The 20046-nt window shown below is 35.4% G+C and overlaps 1 protein-coding gene across 1 annotated transcript; it reads left to right on the top strand.

The window, feature by feature from the left end:
• Window positions 1-6707: 6707 nt before the first annotated feature.
• LOC133854022 (extra-large guanine nucleotide-binding protein 3) lies at window positions 6708-17055 on the top strand. The gene is made up of 8 exons (XM_062290043.1): window positions 6708-8246; window positions 8379-8516; window positions 11317-11421; window positions 11514-11693; window positions 13390-13567; window positions 14469-14716; window positions 15692-15864; window positions 16332-17055. The coding sequence occupies exons 1-8, from the start codon at window positions 7290-7292 to the stop codon at window positions 16924-16926; spliced, it is 2574 nt and encodes an 857-aa protein (XP_062146027.1). The 5' UTR covers window positions 6708-7289; the 3' UTR covers window positions 16927-17055.
• Window positions 17056-20046: the final 2991 nt, after the last annotated feature.

Raw genomic sequence — 20046 nt, 5'->3', positions numbered from 1 at the left:
TCTTTTTCTTTTTTTTAAAAAAAAAGTTTATTTATTTTATTCAGATGGACATGTATCGCCATTTTATTGGTTTGATGTAGCGCTGACGTGGTATTTAATAGAATTTGACTTCAGGGATCAATTTGTAATTATAGTTTACCATAAGGACCTTTCATAAACTTTTTAAACCATAGGGAGTGATTCGTAATTATGGCATACCCCAGAGACTAATAGTGCAATTATCCCTAAAAACGTCAAACATATCACTTTTTAGTAAAAAAATTATAAATATATAAAACTAAAAGAAAAAGAAAAAAAGGAAAGGGTTGGCTGCCCCAGCCCCTGGAGGTGGCCACGCGCCACGCCAGAGGTATCTGGGGTGGGTCACCCCCACCTCTAGCTGCCACTAGGACTATCCAATAACCACCATTTTATTATTTTATTTTTTGGAAAAATATTAGTTTTATATATTTTTATTTTTAATATATTTATAAATTTTATTAAAGAGTGACATATGTCGCGCTTTTATTAGGCCTAACGTGACAACTAAACAGATTCTATTAAGTTGTAAACGAAAATTGACTATAGGGAGTAAATTATCATTTTTGCCTATTACAATGACCTCTAAATTATTTTTTATACCACATGAAACGATTTGTAAATTATGCCAACCGCATATACTAATTTTACAAATTTTTTTTTCTTTTTTAAAGAAATGTTATATATAACATGTTTTTATTTACTTTGCTACGTGTCATTGACAATTAGCCTTCTTTTAACTAAAAATAATTTATTGACAGATTGGCAATGATAGATTAATAAATTGAGATAAAAATGTGGATTATAGTTGGAGGGCGGAACTCCAATTTTAAGTGATGAGGGCAAACAAAATGGAGAGTAAAAATTTTAATTTTAGAGTGTCCATATCATAAAAAACATAAAAATTTAAAAGATTTTTTAAGATTTTGGAGGCTTTTTTAAAATTTTGAAAGGCTAAGGACCCCCCAACCCAGAAACAGGATCCTCTCCAGTTCAGTTGAACTGGAGAGTATCCAGTTAGTTATAGGACAAGGGTATTTTTGATATTTCACATTTTTTTGGACAAATATACCCCTACCCTATAACTAACTGGATAGTTGAACTGGAGATGATCCAAATTCTCAACCCAAAGGGTGGTTCCACCCCTATATAACATTTATTACAGGGCGGACCTACCTTTTAGTGATTGGAACTTAGGGTTTCTTTGTCAATCCCAAAAATTTTTATAAAAATATTATTTTTTATACCATGGCCAGTCAAAGATGACTTTTTCACCCCTAGATGGCCAGATGATTTAATGTTCTACACTACTATCCTTTGTATTTATGTATTTATTTATTTACATAAATTTAGACCCGACAAAATGTTTTGGTTATGCTCCTAACATTATTCTCTTTTCTTTTTTTCTTTTTTTTTTTCTTTTTTTTTTTTTTATTTTTTTGTTTTTTGAGCAAATAAATTTAATAAACATAAACAAACAAACCAACAAATAATGAAAAAAACAACAACAACTACAAAGAAAAATAAATCTAGGAGTATTTAGGATTTAGAACCCGTTCAATGAGGTTTTATATTTAATCCCAAACCCTAACAGTAACAGGATAGGTGAGGTTGCAACAAAGTTAAAGTTGGATACACTAAATTGAGAGTTTTTAACTTGGAGAGATTGCAAAAAGCGATGAAAGTTCAAGTAGAGAATACCAAGAGGCGCGAAACAAATCAGGGGGTTAAATAAAGTTTTCCCAAAAAAATGAAAACTATATTTACCCTCTTCTAACTACCATTATATTTGCAATACCCCCCCCCCCCCCCCCCCCCTTCCCTTCAATTTTAATTGGGGTTGCAATGTCCCCATTTCGCCTCCAAAATGACAAAAATACTTTAAGAAAAAATAATAATAATAAGGAAAAAAAAATCTGAATATTATGCTTTTTTCGGTTTTCTAAAATTTTTGTCTTTTTTCTTTTTCTTTTTTTATTCTTTTAAATTTTTTATCTTAGGATATTTTGATCATTTTGGGAGCGAATGAGACCATTGCAACCCCAATGGTAGATTGGGGGAAACATTGCAAAAATTGAAATATTTAGGGGATATTGCAAAGAGAATGGTAGTTAGAGGGGGGGGGGGGGGGGGGGGGGGGGGGGTAAATGCAGTTTCTCCATTAAAAAAAATCTATAACGGTACCTAAATAGTATTTGACCGATTAACATTGTTAGAACGATGTTGACCATCGTCCGAACAATTTCATTCTAACCGTTCGAATAATGTTAGAATGATATACTATTCATCATCTCACACCTCCGAAAAATCACATGTGTACTTCCTACAAGGCATCCAAAGGTTTTAAAAGACTCACAATTTCCTTCATCTAACACTGTTAAAGGCCTCCCATTAAGATCTTTTTATAATCTAACCATAAAGTTCCTAACTTTTCATTCCTACCATTTTACTTTCACCAAAATACTCCTCATGATAGCGTAGATCTACTCATCATATAAAGTCTAAGGCTCGACTTTGGTCACATTTAACTAGAGAAGAATATCATCTACTAAAAAGTTAGGATTTTAATTAAAAAAGCTACATCTTTTCCATTCCTACACCCTTTTCAACAAAGAGCACACGCATACTTATATATTATCAACTCTACTAAAACGTAAAGTGCAGCAAGTTCATATACGAAATGGACTGAGTTAAGCATGAGAAATTACCTCTTTGTTGCCTTGAACTCCAAAGACACAAAGAAAACCCTCTCTCTCTCTCTCTCTCTCTCTCTCTCTCTCTCTCTCTCTCTCTCGTAGCTCCAAACGAGCGGCCAAACGGCGGCTTGAGTTTTTTAAGATGCCTTAAATAAGCCTTCTTCTGCTTTTGCAACTTTTGGACTTGTCTAAATCGCATGCAGTCTATCATCATTAGGGCAATGCTCGTGACGTTCAAACGCTAGGATTTTTCATTTTATCTTACGTGGCTTTAGCTATACCGTCAAATGGTTACTTTATACTGTCTTAACGATAGCTTTTCTTCTGCAACCCACGTGACTCCCCAACTAATTGTTCGAATGGTAATGTATATCATCTGAACGACAGGGTTTTGTTGACCCCATGTGACAAATCTTTCGAATGGTACCTCCTCACCATTAAAAAGATTCAAGACATGTTTCATTAAGCGTTCCTAAGACCCATTTTTATAATTTCCACCTTGACCGTTGTTTCTTATATTTATATCTTAACCATTGTTTTATAGCGGGACATTACTAACCTCTTCGGAGGTACATGGTCAATTGCTCAATATAATCTAAGGTTTATGACCAATTACTTTATATAATTTGATTGTCCAATCTAAGGTTTATGACCAATTACTTTATTCAACAGCACTCACATATATTGTGATTTGTTTAACATCCTGTGTGCAACAGTATCGCATTATTAATTAAGTGGTTGTCTTGGTGGGTCTAGACATTTAACAAGGACAAAGCCAATGGTTAGCTAGAACGAACACGTCAGTATTAATGTAAAATAATTGTGAGATAAAAAATATACCTTCTAACATTGCTCTTATAGTCCATTTGGGTTTGCGATTTCAAAATGTGCAATTTAAAAATAACGATTTTAAAAACGCAGTTAAATATTAAGTAAAATCGCAGTTTTAACCTTTAAAATCTTAGTTTAGCTTTTAAAATTATACATTTTCAAAAAATCCTCACATTAAATATATATATTTTTTCTGCGTTTTCAAATTGTAATTTTTTTGAAACGCAATTCCAAATTCAATTTTTGAAATTTTGTTTAAAATCAAATTTTTTATTTACGAAATAGCAATACCAAACACATCCTTAAAAGTAATAACAAAATACTTAAAATTCCAGTAGTTGTTTTTACCATAACAGTTTCCAAATTCTCTCTCTCTCTCTCTCTCCAAAACTCTTAAAATCTGTTCCTTCTATCTCACATAAGCATAATCCTACATTTTTTTATACAAAAAAAATAAATAAATAAATAAAAAATTATAAGGATAATATCTTTAATTTAGATTTTTGTTGATAGTATTTTAACATGAACCAAAGTGTATTTTCAATCTTACAAAAAAAAAAAAAAAGTATTTTCAAAAAATACAATATATATATATATATATATATTAAAAGTGGTTTTGTTATTATTATTGGAGTGATTTTGTTTTGTTTTTTGTGAGCAAAAGTGGTTTGCAGTTTGTAGACTGCAACGTCACATTACCAAATTCTTTGAAATGGTCAACCTTCATAGTTTGAACGTCTTCTCAGGCTTTTATCTGATGATTAAAGATGATAATCTGGACATGTCATAACTACTCCCACTGTGCCAACCAAAAGCGCGTGGCCAGCCTCCAAAAACCCAGATTTTTTTATTTTTTCAATAATCTCGTTAATTCAACTTTCTCATTATTTTGTTCTCGAATTATTTATTAGGTTCTTCCTTTCTCTCTCTTAATTTAATGTGTTTTTGATGATATTTTTTTATTTGTATTTTTAAAAAATATTTTGATGTGATGTAAATGTAAAAATTATTTTTGTATTTAGTTTATTTGTTAATATTTTTATTTAAAAAATAAATAAAAGTTTTATCAAACAAGAAATCATTAAATTATAGCAATCAATTGAAGAAATCATTAACATCTATTTGTTGACATTGATCAATAGCTTAGGAGTTAATTCTTTTATTAGATAAAATACAACTAGACTTGAACTCCACCGGGACCGAGAGATCCTAAGGTCCAAGAAAATCGTGTTTTTTTAATAGCATTTGCTTTTTACATATTTTTTTAATAGCATTAATAAGAAGATAAATTATATAAATATATTTCCTACATATCTCGATCATTTTTAAATTCAATGATGGATTTGAAACTTGGTAGAAAATATAGGAAAATGTTAGATTTACAATACCAATACAACAACTGCACAACAACCCCTCACATGAGGGTGTGTCTCACACACTGGGGCCCACCCTCATATGAGGGGTTATTGTACAGTTGTTGTGATGGTGTAGTACAAGAATCAAATCCCGAGAATATATGTGTATCACTTTTCTAATAAGAACACATGTCAATTTATTAGATTGATTTGTAAAAATTAACTACAAACCAGTCCCTCTACTAGCATCTTCAAGTTGTTCTTACAAATTGCCATAATCATTCCACCACTAAAAATATCGTCTTATTATTGAAATATAATCTTATTTCAGGGTTCAAATTAAATTTAACAATTTAATAATATATATTGTCGCATAAATACTCAATCAACTTTTAGAATAATTTTTTTTTTTTTTTTTTTTTTTAAGTATTTTAGATCGATCTTAATTTAAAAAATAAAAAATAAAAAATAAAAAATAAAAAATAAAACAAACATAAAAGACTATTGCATCATCATGGTATATTCCTTTTGAGTTGGAATTGTCAAACTTTGTTGCTTATATTTTGACATAAAATTGATTGGTTAGAAAATGTGCAACTTGATTTCTCCATGCCAAAATTCTTCCATCATCACAAGAAATGACAGTCAAACAAAGCCTTAAATGATAGGAATGAGTTTGGATAGATTTTCACCATACTTTTGAAATCCACAAGGACTAGTTTGGTTCAAGGCCAAACCGCCACATGCATGCACCAAAAATAAAATCATTTCCCTTATAATTATTTAATTCACAATTGTTATATTATGTTATTGGCCAACATAAGCCCATGAGTAGAATTACTAAAAGGTAAATGTTACTTAATTTTTTATTATTTCCTAATATTATTTTATTTTTACTTCGTCCCTCGCATCAAAATTCTTAATTCTGCCCCTATCTACTAGTAATTAACAATAAATTTAGAGAAAGATAGATCAACGTTTATCTTTATGTCTGTAACCTGCTCTCACAATTTATAGACATCGGCTTCTTCGCCCTTAAAAATGTTGACTACCCTTAGTACATACTGATTCGGTCCGGTTAATTGACAAAAAAAAAAAAAAAACCTCTATCATCTATCAAATTGATATCGAAAAGGTATTTTTAGCTTACCGGTCGGTAATGGTTGGTACGTGGTGGTCGGATTTTTTGCCCACCTCGACATTTGTACCAAAAATGATAAATTATTGAAAAAAAAAAAAAAAAAAACCGGTGATCACAGCCACCGTGAAGGTATTTATTTATTTATTTATTTATTTTTTGAGAAATTTGAAGGGTATTTTTGTCTTTTTACGGGACCATAAAAATAACGGATTGCAAATTTATGATAATTTGGAAGTACGTGTCCTTTTTTCACAATCTTAAAATATGGCCAATGCTTAACCCCCGCTCTCTAAAAGCGCGTCACTGGAACAGTATCACTAAAAAATTTACAAATATCTTGGTCGTGCGCGTGATTCAAGACACGTGGGTGGTGGGCGCGTGGAGTCTGGCTCACCTGTCTCCGTCACTATGCGACTGGAGAGACACGTGGGACGCACTTCTGTTTCTCTGTCCGACTCCGTAGACTGTAGAACACTTGGGGGTAATCTCACGGTGGATTGCGTAAACAAACGTGGCCATCAGTTGCCTTTTGCCCCTTCAAAGTTCTTCGATTTTACCCTCAGATTTGTCCCTTTCCCCCCAGGTACCTACTTAGCTTTGCTATATCTCTCCCTCTCTAAAAGTTGAATATTCTGAAAAAGTATTTTTTTTCCGTTTTTTTTATCTTTCTTTTGCTTTGAATTTGGAATCCTTCTATGTTCTACATTTCTTGGTCCGTGGTATTTTTTTTTTTTTTTTTTTAGAATTTGTTTGACTATGATTTTTTCAACACTTGCGGTTAGCGATTGTAATGGCTATGCCGACGGTTTGAAGCTGTCATAAATTGTGGGATGTCAAGTTGGGCGCCTCTGTTGTTGACCGCAAATAGATTCAAATCATACTCGTGGGTTATGCTTGTTTTTGTTTGATAGTTGATGCTCATGCTTGGGTTGGGCTCCAAATAGTTGAATTTTCGTTTTCGTTTCTTTCGAATTTTGGCTGAAATTTTTTGTGATTTCTCCTTTCAAGTTGAAGACCGGCTGATTCCGGCGGGTCGACGTCTATTGCCCGTTCCAAGTCGTAATTCCTCTTCGTTTAGCTCTGATTATTCTCTGTTCATCTTCGGGTGGTTGAAACGTTAATGCTTGTATTTGGTGCCAATTGTGCAATTAAGATGTTTGAGCTTTTGATTTGGATTATATAGGACGTAGTAGTGTGCTTGGTGATATTGAATTAGGGCTCTTGTTGAAGACTTGGTTATTTTGAGAAATGGAGGCCAAGCGGGGAGAGAGCTGGAGAGAATTGGTGAAAAAGATGCTCCCGCCGGGAACTTCTCTCCCTGAAGATGATACAGATCTTGATTACTCTATTGCTTTGGAGTACGAGGGCCCGCCGGTTTCTTATGAAGTGCCTAGAGTGGAACCCCTTGATGTAAATTCACGTTCAATCCCAACTGCAGAACTCCTGTCTGAATCGAAAAGATCCGCTGCTGTCCTTGTTGGTCCTCCTGTAGTTGAACCTATCCCTTTGCCGGTGTCCTGTATTGCTGGTGTCACAAGTTCGCCTACGCAAAGTCCGAGGGTGTCGGGCAGTTCAGAGTCTGTAGTGTCTGTCTTGCAAAACCGTGATTCTTCTTCTGCTTCGCCCTCAGCTTCACCGGGTTCAGTTCAGAATCCTCCTGAAAAGATTGCTAATGAAGTAAGGAGAGCACCAGTAGTCACTTTTAATACAGTTGACAGATCTGAGAGGAAAGAGGTTGATGTGGAGAAGCCAGATTTTATGTATGTTGGGGTTTCAAAAGAGAAGAAGAAGAAGAAAAGTAGAGTTTGTTATCGCTGTAAAAAAGGGAAGTGGGAAACAAAGGAGTCCTGCCTAGTATGTGATGCTAAGTATTGCAGCAATTGTGTGCTTAGGGCAATGGGATCAATGCCTGAAGGGCGCAAGTGTGTAACCTGCATTGGTCAGCCGATTGATGAATCAAAGCGGTTAAAATTGGGCAAACATTCAAGAGTATTAACTCGATTACTCAGTCCTTTGGAAGTCAAGCAGATTATGAGAGCAGAGAAAGAATGCTCAGCTAATCAGCTTCGGCCAGAACAGCTAATTGTCAATGGATTCCCTCTGAAGCCGGAAGAGATGTCAGAATTACTTGGGTGTCCTTTACCCCCACGAAAGTTGAAGCCCGGTAGATATTGGTATGACAAGGAATCTGGTCTCTGGGGAAAGGTGAGGCATTTTCAACATGACATTTTCAATGGGAGTCTTTAAGTTCAGTGTTCTGTTATTGCATGTTTTGGAGTTATTTTTTCCCTAGTGGGTTTGAATTGCTTTAAATATCTGTAGTTTTTGATTTGACAGGAGGGAGAAAAACCAGATAGAACCATAAGTTCAAACTTAAATTTCACTGGGAAACTAAGCCCTGATGCAAGCAATGGGAATACTGAAGTTTACATGAATGGCCGAGAAATTACAAAGCTCGAATTGAGGGTGCTACGGGTGAGCTCTTTGGCTTTTCAGCTGGACATATATCTTATTTCTTTTGTCATAAGCTGTGACTCATAGCGTGATGTTCTGGTACATATATTAGATGACAGCCGATGAATTCCAATATTGGATATATGATGTTTATTGTTTTCATTTTTCTAGTTTTTTAGCTTTTGAGAAACCATTTTTTAGTAGAAAACAATTATCAAGTAATAATTGTCTCTGGTTTTGACAGATTTTTCTGCCAATAACTTACCACATGTTGTCCCATAATTGCATCAATTTTCTTTTTGGTCCAATGAACCTGTGTTGCATGATGACCGTGAATTGGTACTGTTATGTGAGTAGATTTCATGGTTTAGTTACACCACTTGTGAGTATAAGGAAAGATGATCATTTATGAGGTTGGTAAACAATAGGGCAATGACTTGGGCTCTTCTTAGTATGACCCTTGAAGGTGAAAGAGGATTTATAAGCTGACTTATTATATTGGGACAAGGCTATTTTAGTATCACATTTTACTTAATTCTCATTAATTTATCGAATCAAACCTTTAGGATCAAATATCCCATTCACGATAGACAAGGGGTTTAAGGGATGGAAGAAGGCCACTTTTGGTTGTGTAGCTCATGTAGCCTCATTAGTGGACCAAAGGTAAAGAAGTTAATGACATCTATTTGCCAAATCTAACCTCAAGAGTACTTGAAGGAATTTAGATCCACAAATCTCTTACGAGAGAACCTCAAATGTCTAAGCAGAAATGTTGACTTACTCAGATTGTCCAATTGCATTGCCTTGCTAGAATCTATATTTTACATATGAAAGAGGTTGACCTCCTTGCTTTTCTCATGTTACAATCCTCTTTTGTTCTTCATGCTGAGTTTTTTTCTCTTTGTCTATAGAGATAAAATGTAAGACTGGTGCCAACATTAATTCTTCCTTTTTGTGAGTAATTTTTTTTTTCTTTAAAAAAAAAAACGATTCATCACAGAAGAAAAGACTCACTGAGTCAGAATAATTAAGTAATGCTAATACAATAGAAGATATTGATAGAAATAAAAAAATAATTGTCGTTTTTATATACTTTTCTAAGTTCTTTTACCTAATTGCTTAAGTTTAGTGGGTGGAGAGACTAAACCAGTACATAAACCTAAGTCAAGTACCAAACTTAATTGTTGCGGGGTTTCCTATCAGCTCTCTCATGTCCATTCCATTGGGATAATCTAACTACGAGATCTGGTAATTTTTTTTCTTAAGGATAAAAACATATTCTATTTATTTTTTTCATTGGTTGAAGAGGCTTCTGGCGCAATTAGTTAGTAGTTAGAGGCATACTACTTATGGGAGGAAATCTGACATATGTTTTTGCTTTCTTAGGTAATCTAACTTATATTGTATGGGAAAATTGGGTCTCTAATTTGTTTAGGTTTCCCTCAAGTATTTTATGAACCATCTGAAGTGGTTGGGATATGTTTGTGGGTGAATTGGCCCATTCATAGGTTTTGTAGACAATGAAACTTTAATATGATTCTCAAGCATATGAATTTTTCACATGCACGGCATGACCCAAACAGTCGAGGCAAGTTTGTTTTTCATGTCTTTGAGAGTAGCAGGGTATACTTTATTAGATACTAGCGCCTCTTGGAGCATGCTTACATGCATGTTAGAGACTCTCTTGCAAGAGAGAGTGAGAAAGAGGAGAGATGACATGGATAGAGGAGCAAAAAGTGGAAAAGTGGAAGTGGGAAAATTGATAGTTGAAAATGTTGATCTCATCTTAAGTTAAATTACTTTTTTGATTTTTTTTCATAGAATGTGTGATCGATCTTCTTACAAAATATTAAAGAATGAAGATATTTTTTGGGTTCATACACTGGAACTAAGGAATTATTTCATGGATTTAAGAGTTATCATTACTCACCTCTCTTTTTCATGCTCTTCTTATAAGCACTATATAGCTATATTTATCGATGTTCGATTTAAGATTCACCTATAGTTTCCTTTTTTTGTTATACTTCCAAGAATGGCCCATAGATTATCTATATTGTACTTTTGCTATCTATTAGAAGTCACAATCTCTCAGTATGCTTCTAAAGTTATAAACAATTTTCTTATCTTTCATAGGGGTATTTCCGTGTATTATAACCTGCATGTCTGATTGGTCAAGGTTGACACTCTCCTAAGGGCCATTATTTGTTATTTGTTCTTCAGCATACATGGATTTAGTTTAACTGATGGGTTGAAGTGCTTTAGTTGGAGCTTGTGTGGTCGTAGGCATATGCAAGTGCGACACACACCATGCCACTAGCTTATAAAGAGATATCATCCAATTATTGTATGATCAGAAGTCACTATTTCTCCTTAGTTTCGATTTGCTTCTAGAATACTTCTCCAAAAGCTTCCGCTGAGAATTTGATCATAGGGCCAATTTTATGTAATTAAATTAAAGTTATAGTCTATATAGCTGTAATTAAACACACATACCCAATGTATGGGCAGCTACATGATGAGGCTTCCATTTCCACTCCATTGGACATGTTGGCATAGATTTGTATTAAACACTGCCAACACAGAGGCCACAGTTCACATTATATTTGATCAATATGTCATACTAATATGGACTGTCACTATAAATTGGTTCTTAAAGAATGAAAATTTCTATGTTTTACATGATAATTGGCAAGTCCTGTTGATATGGAACCTTACTATACTAAGTTTGTAGTCAATATAGTTACCCACCACCACCACCACACAAAAAAAGGGTTTGTAGTCAATATGATATGTTTACTAACCTAGTTTTTAATACTTTCAGCTGGCAAAGGTGCAGTGTCCACGGGACACTCATTTTTGGGTGTATGAGGATGGTCGTTATGAAGAGGAAGGTCAGAACAATATTAGGGGAAACATTTGGGAGAAGGTATGTACTGAAAAACTTTTGATTTGAACCTTCTCTGTGTTGGATCCTGGGAACCTTTATGAAACAGCTTGGATTTGCTTTTTGCTAGTCAGGCATCAATACGGTTTGTTTGTACCATGTTCTCTTTGCCTGTGCCCCATACTCAACCTCTTGGAACAAGAGATGAGCCTAGCAATTATACAACGGTTCCGAATTATCTGGAGCAGAAAAAAGTTCAGAAGCTTCTTCTTCTTGGACTTCAAGGCTCTGGAACCAGCACTATCTTTAAGCAGGTACAGCACTCCAGCTCCATTGCAAACTGGTTATGCATTTCTGAATTAGCAAATGCAGTTTTCATGTTGTAGGACATATCATAATGTTGGGTAATATCATAACACAACCAAATTGAATTGAAATGCTGACTCCCGTGAATTGCACGGGAGTGGTTTGTTTCATTTGTAATACTTTACATCCTTATCAGCATATTATCTACAACTCAAATGATAACTATACATCAAGTGGTTGTTATTCATCAGGTCTTGTGTTTCTCAGAGTCCTGCATCTTCTTGATCATCTTGATAATCACTTGACTGTTGAGAAGTTTCCTTATCTTGTGAGAATTCTGTTCCAATAGGCAATCTGTGGCTTACTGGTTGCTATTTCTGTATAAGAATTATTGTAGATAAAGAAAAGTAAATGCAGTGAAATTTTAAAAAAAATGGTTGTGATACAATGGATGCCCTAAAGAACAACTCTTTATTCAACTTTTCAACTGTTGAAGTAAAAGGGGTGGCGTCTATGTTTTGAGAAAGTGAAATTTTCTTTACTTGAAAGGAAAACTTGTAGACTACATAAGCATTCGTTGATTACTGCTTCTGAAACTCTCCTTTAGGGGTGTGAACAAGCTGAGCCAAGTTTATGGATTCTTTGACTCAGCTTGGATGACCCCATGTAGTGCTAAAGCTATTGCCGAAAATATATCATATTACACTGGATCTTTACTCAACAAGGTGAATGAGCTTTAAGTGCATGGTTGGCTTTCAAAAGTAACATGATTTAGATTCTTAAAAGTGGTTTAAAGAAACCACAGTTGTTTTATACCTGGTACAAGAAACAGACACATACGAATCACATCTGAAGTCAAACCGACATATTGTGTAGTCAGAATCAATCACCTTTTGAGCTTCAATGTGGATTAGAAAAACTCATCATGTATATGAGCTGCCCATAAGAGATTGTCTAAGACAGGGGCACCCTCATCTCTCTGATGACGAACTCTCCTCATTTTTGCCATGTGTCAGTCATATTATGTCACAAGCGCAACATCAGCCACAAGAATCTGAATTTTCACTACACGTGAAGACCAAAGTATGCTTATTATGGTCAGATTTGCCAAAGCTTCATTGAGCAAAATAATCTTTTTTCAAGTTTGACCTATGTGTTACCACAAATTTTGAACTTCTTTTCCTAAAATTTTAGAGTTAAGAACTATATATTAATGGATATTGTATTGCGTGTACAGAAATCAATGACAAGTTTCCTAGAATTTAGGGAAGCTTGTGAATTCTCTGTGAGGGTGCCCTCATTTTACAAATATTTTCAATAAATAGGCCCTAAACACAATATGAGACTAATATTATGTGTTTATTTGAGTAAATATGTGGTCAGGGATGTTTGCTTTCAAGGTAAACTTTTAAGATATGAGGAATCTTAATCTTTGGGCTGACACACGCACACACCCACACATTCATTCATATTAGACTCCCTAAGCTGCATTTTGTGGTTCCAACTTGTTCTCAAAATAAGAAACTAGAGTCACAGAATTTTTTCTTGACGTTTGTTTCTGGTTTTACTGAATGCCATGTTCAATGGGGTCCTGTGGAGGCCTTTTGTTGATATGTCTCATTTCCATTGATGATCATCTTTTTACCCTGCATAATTCCTTGCTATTAATGCTCACTCTCACCTTGTACTTTAATGCCTGAGCAGGCCAAATTTTTGTACGGGAACAGGTTTACTATAGAAGAAATGCAGGATATTAAGCTGATGATCCAGAGTAACATGTACAGATATCTCAGCATTTTGCTTGATGGACGGGAGCGCTTTGAGGAGGAGGCCATGTCTAGAATGAGAGCACTAACCTCCAATGACCAGAACACTGAAGCAGGTAATATCCCTTTGTTTTTCGTATTAAGTAGTTGTACTTGCATAGTGGTTTTGGTCTCCACTTCTCACTACCATTCTTCATGAAAGTATTCAGTTGAAGTCCAGAAACTTCAAATCTTTAATGTAAGTGGTGGGGGACTAGACTATGCATATGATTTTTTCTTTAGTTCTGAGAAATTATATTGCCAACTAGTATCTTTTATGCATACTGCTCTATGAGGTTATATTATTCCCTTTGGCTGCCTATGCATCATACTGGTTGGAAATGATTGCATGTCTATAAGGTTAAAATTCATTGCCATAGTAAGTTGCTCTGGTACTTGTGTTGTGTTGAGCCTTGTAGCTTTAAGAAATTCCCATCTCTTTTCTTCTCAAGAGAACTCGAGTGTCTTATATTATTTCAATTGTAGTCAGTGGGCTGGAGTTTCTGAGATGGGGAATCACATTGGCCACATTCTTTTTGCTTAAGTTTCAACCTAAAGTGGAGTTCCCAGAAATAGTTTTTCTTGGAATAGACTTAATTGAAGGTAAACGTTCAATGAGAAGCCAGTGCTGTGATGGCACGGCAGTCAAGGCATTAAAGGGGTGGTGAGAATTCTTCATTTCAACTCTTATGATTTAGTTTTTAAGTCTAAAAGTAGCAAAGGAAGTATTCTATGAGAGGTTCCTGTTATATATTATCTTCACCAACTCAACTCAAAGAGAATAGATGTGTTACAGTGCCATGGAGTGTATGGCTTGTGTAATAAGCCCCTTTAACTTCTGTCAAGGGCAAATAAATTCTTTCTGGATGTCGATATAGTAATGTTGTTGACCAGACCGCTTGCAAACTGAAATAAGGTATTATTTAATTGAGTTACAGTGCTCCAAATATGTAACATCTGATTTCGATCTTGTTTCAGATGGAGAGGTTGATCCTAATGAAACAAGTCAATCTGTCTATTCCATCAACCCCAGGTTGAAGCATTTCTCTGACTGGCTCCTAGATATTATAGCAACTGGAGATTTGGATGCGTTCTTTCCTGCAGCAACTCGGGAGTATGCTCCATTAGTTGAAGAGGTGTGGAAGGATCCTGCTGTACAGGAAACATATAAAAGAAAAGATGAGCTTCACTTCCTTCCAGATGTTGCAGAGTACTTCTTGAGCAGGGTATTTTATTAACACCCCCAATGATATCTCATCTTAATTTGTTTTTTATAATACTGTATTTTATTGTTGCTAATCTTCCTGTGCCAGTGTTTACACGGTTACAACATGTTTTAACTGTTTCATAATTTATTTTTGGGAAAACTGAGTTCTCTGAAAATGGAAGGTGCCCCTTCTTCCTATCAGAATCTTGCCATTGTTAATCTAGTGTTGTATTTGTTTGTTTCATTGACTATGGATTACTGGACATTTATATCAGCTTCTCAATTTTATCTTTACCTGCACCATATCCAATATGCATTATTTTCCACTCTCAAGTGTGTAGCTACATACCAGGAAACTCAGCTTCTCCTACTTGAATGATTATGAACATTGATCCAGTCTCTGTAGGTCCAAGTGGCTGGTTTTACAACCCATGTCCATGCAATCATTGTGAGAATGGCTACCAAGGTTTTGAACAAAATATATGACCCTGATGTTGTTCTGTATGTCTGTGAATATATATTTGTATGCACTCAAATTCCTTTTTTTCCCCATCAAATTAGTGTTGTGGTTGTGGTGATGGATGCTACTAGAAACAAATGGCATCACTTTCTCTTGGGATTAATCTACTCGATACAGGACATGAACATTCTGTTTTAGGTTAATAGGTAATACAATACAATATTCTGGTCTAAATTATCAAGGAAGTAATGTTATTTTATTGATATTATTGATCTAATTTATGTTATTCAACTACTTTTGTTCATTAATGTTAACATAATATCATATGCCTGCGTAGAATGACCTATATGATACAAATGACATCTACACATGTATGATATCTTCTATCAATGTAGTGACTCAGCCTTTTGCAGTGGCTGCTGGACAGATTTGAAACAAATTGATATTTTTATCAGCAATCTTCCTGATTAAGAAAAAAGTGAATGAGGATTACTCATCTTGAATGGCTAAAGAAGTTAATGTTGTTTCTTTCAGGCTGTTGAGGTATCCAGCAATGAATATGAACCTTCAGAGAGAGACATACTATATGCAGAAGGGGTCACTCAAGGAAATGGTTTGGCTTTCATAGAATTCTCCCTTGATGATCGTAGCCCAATGTCTGAAACCTATACAGACAATGTAGAGACTCAACCCCCGCCTCTGACCAAGTAATTTTATTTCACATCTCACTATTCTGTGTAGTCATAGACAATCCCTGCCTAATCCTTCTATTTAGTCAGAAAATCTCTGCTGTGGTATCTGTGATTCTGTACTATAGCAATTTAGTGATTTCCATCAATATTGTAGAATTTTACGATGTTTGACATGTGGCCTGGTTGCACCTACCAAGAATCCTTCAATTTGTTATTACTAAAATTAGGACTGTCATTGTAATTAGTAGGACGTAGGAAAGCTAGAATTTTTTATCTTAAGATCTAGTCGAGCTCGTCCCACTTGGCCACCCTTCACTGCCTAGCCTATGGCCCCCCAATGTGAACAATATCAAAAAGATGATTTTAAGGAATATATATATGATATTTTCCGGAGCGTATTAATTTGAACTACTTCTTTTTTCTCCCTTTGGCATCTAATATGCAATCATAGAATTCTGAACTTCTTTATGGCGTTTTTACAGATATCAACTTATAAGGGTAAATGCGAAGGGGATGAACGAGGGATGTAAGTGGGTGGAAATGTTTGAAGATGTTCGTGTGGTTCTGTTCTGTGTTTCCCTTAGTGATTATGATCAGATGGGGCTTGCCTCAGAAAGTAATGGCAGTGGAGTCCTACTTCAAAACAAAATGATGCAAAGCAAGGAGCTGTTTGAGAGTTTGGTCAGACACCCTTGCTTTAGGGATACCCCATTTGTGTTAATATTAAACAAGTATGATCACTTCGAGGAGAAGGTCAATCGGGTGCATTTAAGCGCTTGCGAGTGGTTCAACGATTTTAGTCCGGTGCGGACGCACCACAACAACCAGTCATTGGCCCATCAGGCATACTTCTATGTTGCAATGAAGTTCAAAGACCTTTATGCTTCCATCGCAGGTCAAAAGCTTTTTGTGGCGCAAGTTAGGGCTAGGGACCGGGTGACCATCGATGAGGCGTTCAAGTATATAAGAGAGGTTCTCAAGTGGGAGGAAGAGAAGGATGATAACTATTATGGTGGAGTAGAGGATTCATTTTATAGTACAGACATGAGCTCCTCACCTTTTGTCAGGCAAGAGTGATGTGCTTCACAGATCTTATCTGTATTTGCTTAACTTTAATATGCTCGATCTGCTTCATTTTCTACTTTAATTTTTCCTTACAAGCCTAGGGATTGTCAGTTGAATGCAAAGTTTTTGAGTTCAATTTCAGTTTCTTGGTCATGATGACGATTGACGGGGGAGGTTCTACATGATATTTACTTTACATTCTCTAACTTTCTTTTCATGCAGAGTGCGTCATTGGAACTTCTTTTCTTTAGCTGCCATTTTTTTTAAAAAAAAAATAAAAAATTAGTCTTAGTTCCTTCAAACTAATTAATTAGTAATTAACTGAAATCACTATACAAAACTAATATATTAGAGTAAATTATAGCGGAAAGCGAAAAGAAATGATCTAAACAACTAAAATATCTCTTAAGAGCATCTTTTATCATCAATACAGACTTATAGCTTCCAAATAAACGCTACTAAAACATTAACAACTAACATCTAACTAAGCAAACCTGACAATGCCAGTCATTTGCTCGGCATCTTCATCCAAACGAATTTCTTACTCTACAAACCGACAACCTACTAATCTATAAAACAATTAGGTGTTTCACATGTTGAAAAGTAACTGCATAAGTCCACGACTTAGTAAGTAAATTATTCTTGTTTATGTAAAGAGCCCTTAATAACGTTTCGCATTCTCAAAATTGATAACTTGGAAACATCATGAGATTTTACAAAATAATCTGTGTTGCCTCTGTTATTATACCAGTATAAAAATTGGTTTTATTCAAAAGAGTAATATTTCCTACATAACAATTGTATGATGTGGAAAAGATTTTCACAATAATTGTACACATTTCTTCTTCTTTTTTTCACTTTCACAAAAAAAAAAAAAAATGAAAATCATTTCCAAATTGAATCCAAATTGAAACATTCGAAAGTCGCAGGTTTTTGATTTAATAATAAAAATGGATAATTTTTAATTAATTTTGAAAGGCAAATTATTTATTAGTGAATTTGTAAAATTCAAAATGTGCAAAAGGTTAAATAATAGGTTACCCGTCATTGTCCCTTTTTTATATTTATTAAAATATTGTTATTAATTATGTGGATCATTACAGTTTGAGCAAAAGGTTGAGAGAATTTTGGCCCACATAAGAAGAACCCAAGAATTCATTTTTATGGTTAAGTGGAAAGGTCTCCCAAAGTCAGAGGCTACATGGAAGAGAAACTAACAACCACAATCCTCAAACTGTGTCCATGTGGTGTGGTGACACTCCTCTACCTAAGTGATGTTGTTGTGCCTACCGTAATCATTGCCATGCAAGCCTTCTGCATATGCTGGGAGTGCAAAAGGGCTGTGATTGTGATTGAGTAGTAGTAGCCCTATTAGGGGCATTGTCTAATGTTGGGGAATTATTATCCCCATTCAGACTATGTACAGCGCTCGCACTACGCACAGGTCGTACAGTGCTAGGATCATGCGCAGGTCGGGTATACACAACGACGCTCGGATTGTATCCTCGGGTTATATACAGGTTAGACATGTCCCAGATCCTCAGCATTTAGTAGGATCTTCAGCACTTAATAACTTAGTCAAATCAAGTCAGGAATCATATCAGGTGTCAGTACGAAGCCCCGCGCCTAATATTTACACACCTCACTGCATAACTGATCATTGTTCACATTGTACAATTGTAAGACTTCCACTATGCATATTAGCAATGGGAAATGGCCTATATATAGGCATAACACTTGAGAGGTACGATAAATCATCTCACATGATTTTTCCTCTCTCTCACTCTCCCTACTGACTTGGGCGTCGGAGGAGGCTCCGCCCCCGGCGGGCCTTTGCTGTCTTGCAAATCACAAGTAAATGGACGAATTTGAAGCTGCCACGTTGCCGGACTGGAAAATTGCATCAACATCCAAGTTGCTGCATGAAGATAACGTGTGATAGTGGAAAAAGTCAGTTGTTGCATGCCTGCATAGAGGTAGCGTGTGACAATGGCCAAAGCTAGTTGTTGGCATGACACAGTGGAGAATGGCCTGTTGTTGGTGCTCTGCATGAAGGTTGCTTGACAATGGTCAATGGGCGTATGTCAGGTGGCTGCCCACTTTTCCAGAGCCTTAAGTCCCTTGGTGCTTTATAAATAGCTGTTGGGAGCCTCATTGGCATCAAGAGGGACTTGTGTCTTGTATTATGTTATTCCCTTAGCCTTGGTGGCTGGCTTGGGTGTATTTCGACTTAGGGCTCTATTCCCCTAATAATGTGTAAATGTGTAATGCTCCGATCCCACAACGGGTACATAAAGCATATATTTATGTAAATGTTATATAAAGAAATATATGCTTTATGTACCCCTTGTGGGATCGGGGCATTACACAATAACCCTAGTCGATTGAGTGTAAAGGTTAGGAATGTTGTTCCTGTAAAATATTTTGTACGTTTGCTGTGATTTTCCTTCTCCTAGCCTCCCTTAGTGCATTTGGCTTGTGTGGTCAATTTTCTTCGTGAAAAATTTGTCCCATACTCCCATGACAGTAAGACTATTCTCTACCGCAAATAAAGAATCGAGATAACTGATAATATTATCATAGTTAAAGCATACTTAATGAGTAACAAAATGGATTAAACTATTTTACATTTTATAACCTTCATGGTTTGGGTTGGTAGGCAAAGGATTGAGATTCTATGTTACTACGTTGTCTGAATTTCAAAGAAATTTAGATAGCCTAAGAGGATGGCCGTAGGATTCACCTGTCACGGGTAGGCGAGTCCTGCATCCTAAAGTGCCCGCGGCAATGTGAGCCTCGCAGGCCCCTCTCATAGGCTACCCGAATTTCTATGGGCAATTTGTCTATGAAATTTGGGCAGCCTAAAGACATGATATCTCATATGAATGAATCATATTTAGCTTATAGTAAATTTACCATAAAAGTTATAACTCACATTCAGACACTTTGAGAAGACAAATGAAAATTTTTTACTTCTCAAATTTTCAAATGTAAACCCACCAGAAACACCTCTTAATTTCACCTCCACAAAAACTACTTCTAAAACACAAAACCATTAAAAAAAAAAAAGGCTGAACACCACCTTAACCTGTTCAAACATAGCAATATATATGTAAGGAGAAAAAAAAATGA

This window comes from Alnus glutinosa, chromosome 13 (assembly GCF_958979055.1).
Source record: "Alnus glutinosa chromosome 13, dhAlnGlut1.1, whole genome shotgun sequence".
Classification (NCBI taxonomy): Eukaryota; Viridiplantae; Streptophyta; class Magnoliopsida; order Fagales; family Betulaceae; genus Alnus; species Alnus glutinosa.
Note: the sequence above shows the minus strand (reverse complement) of the source record. Positions and strands in the feature narration are given on the sequence as shown.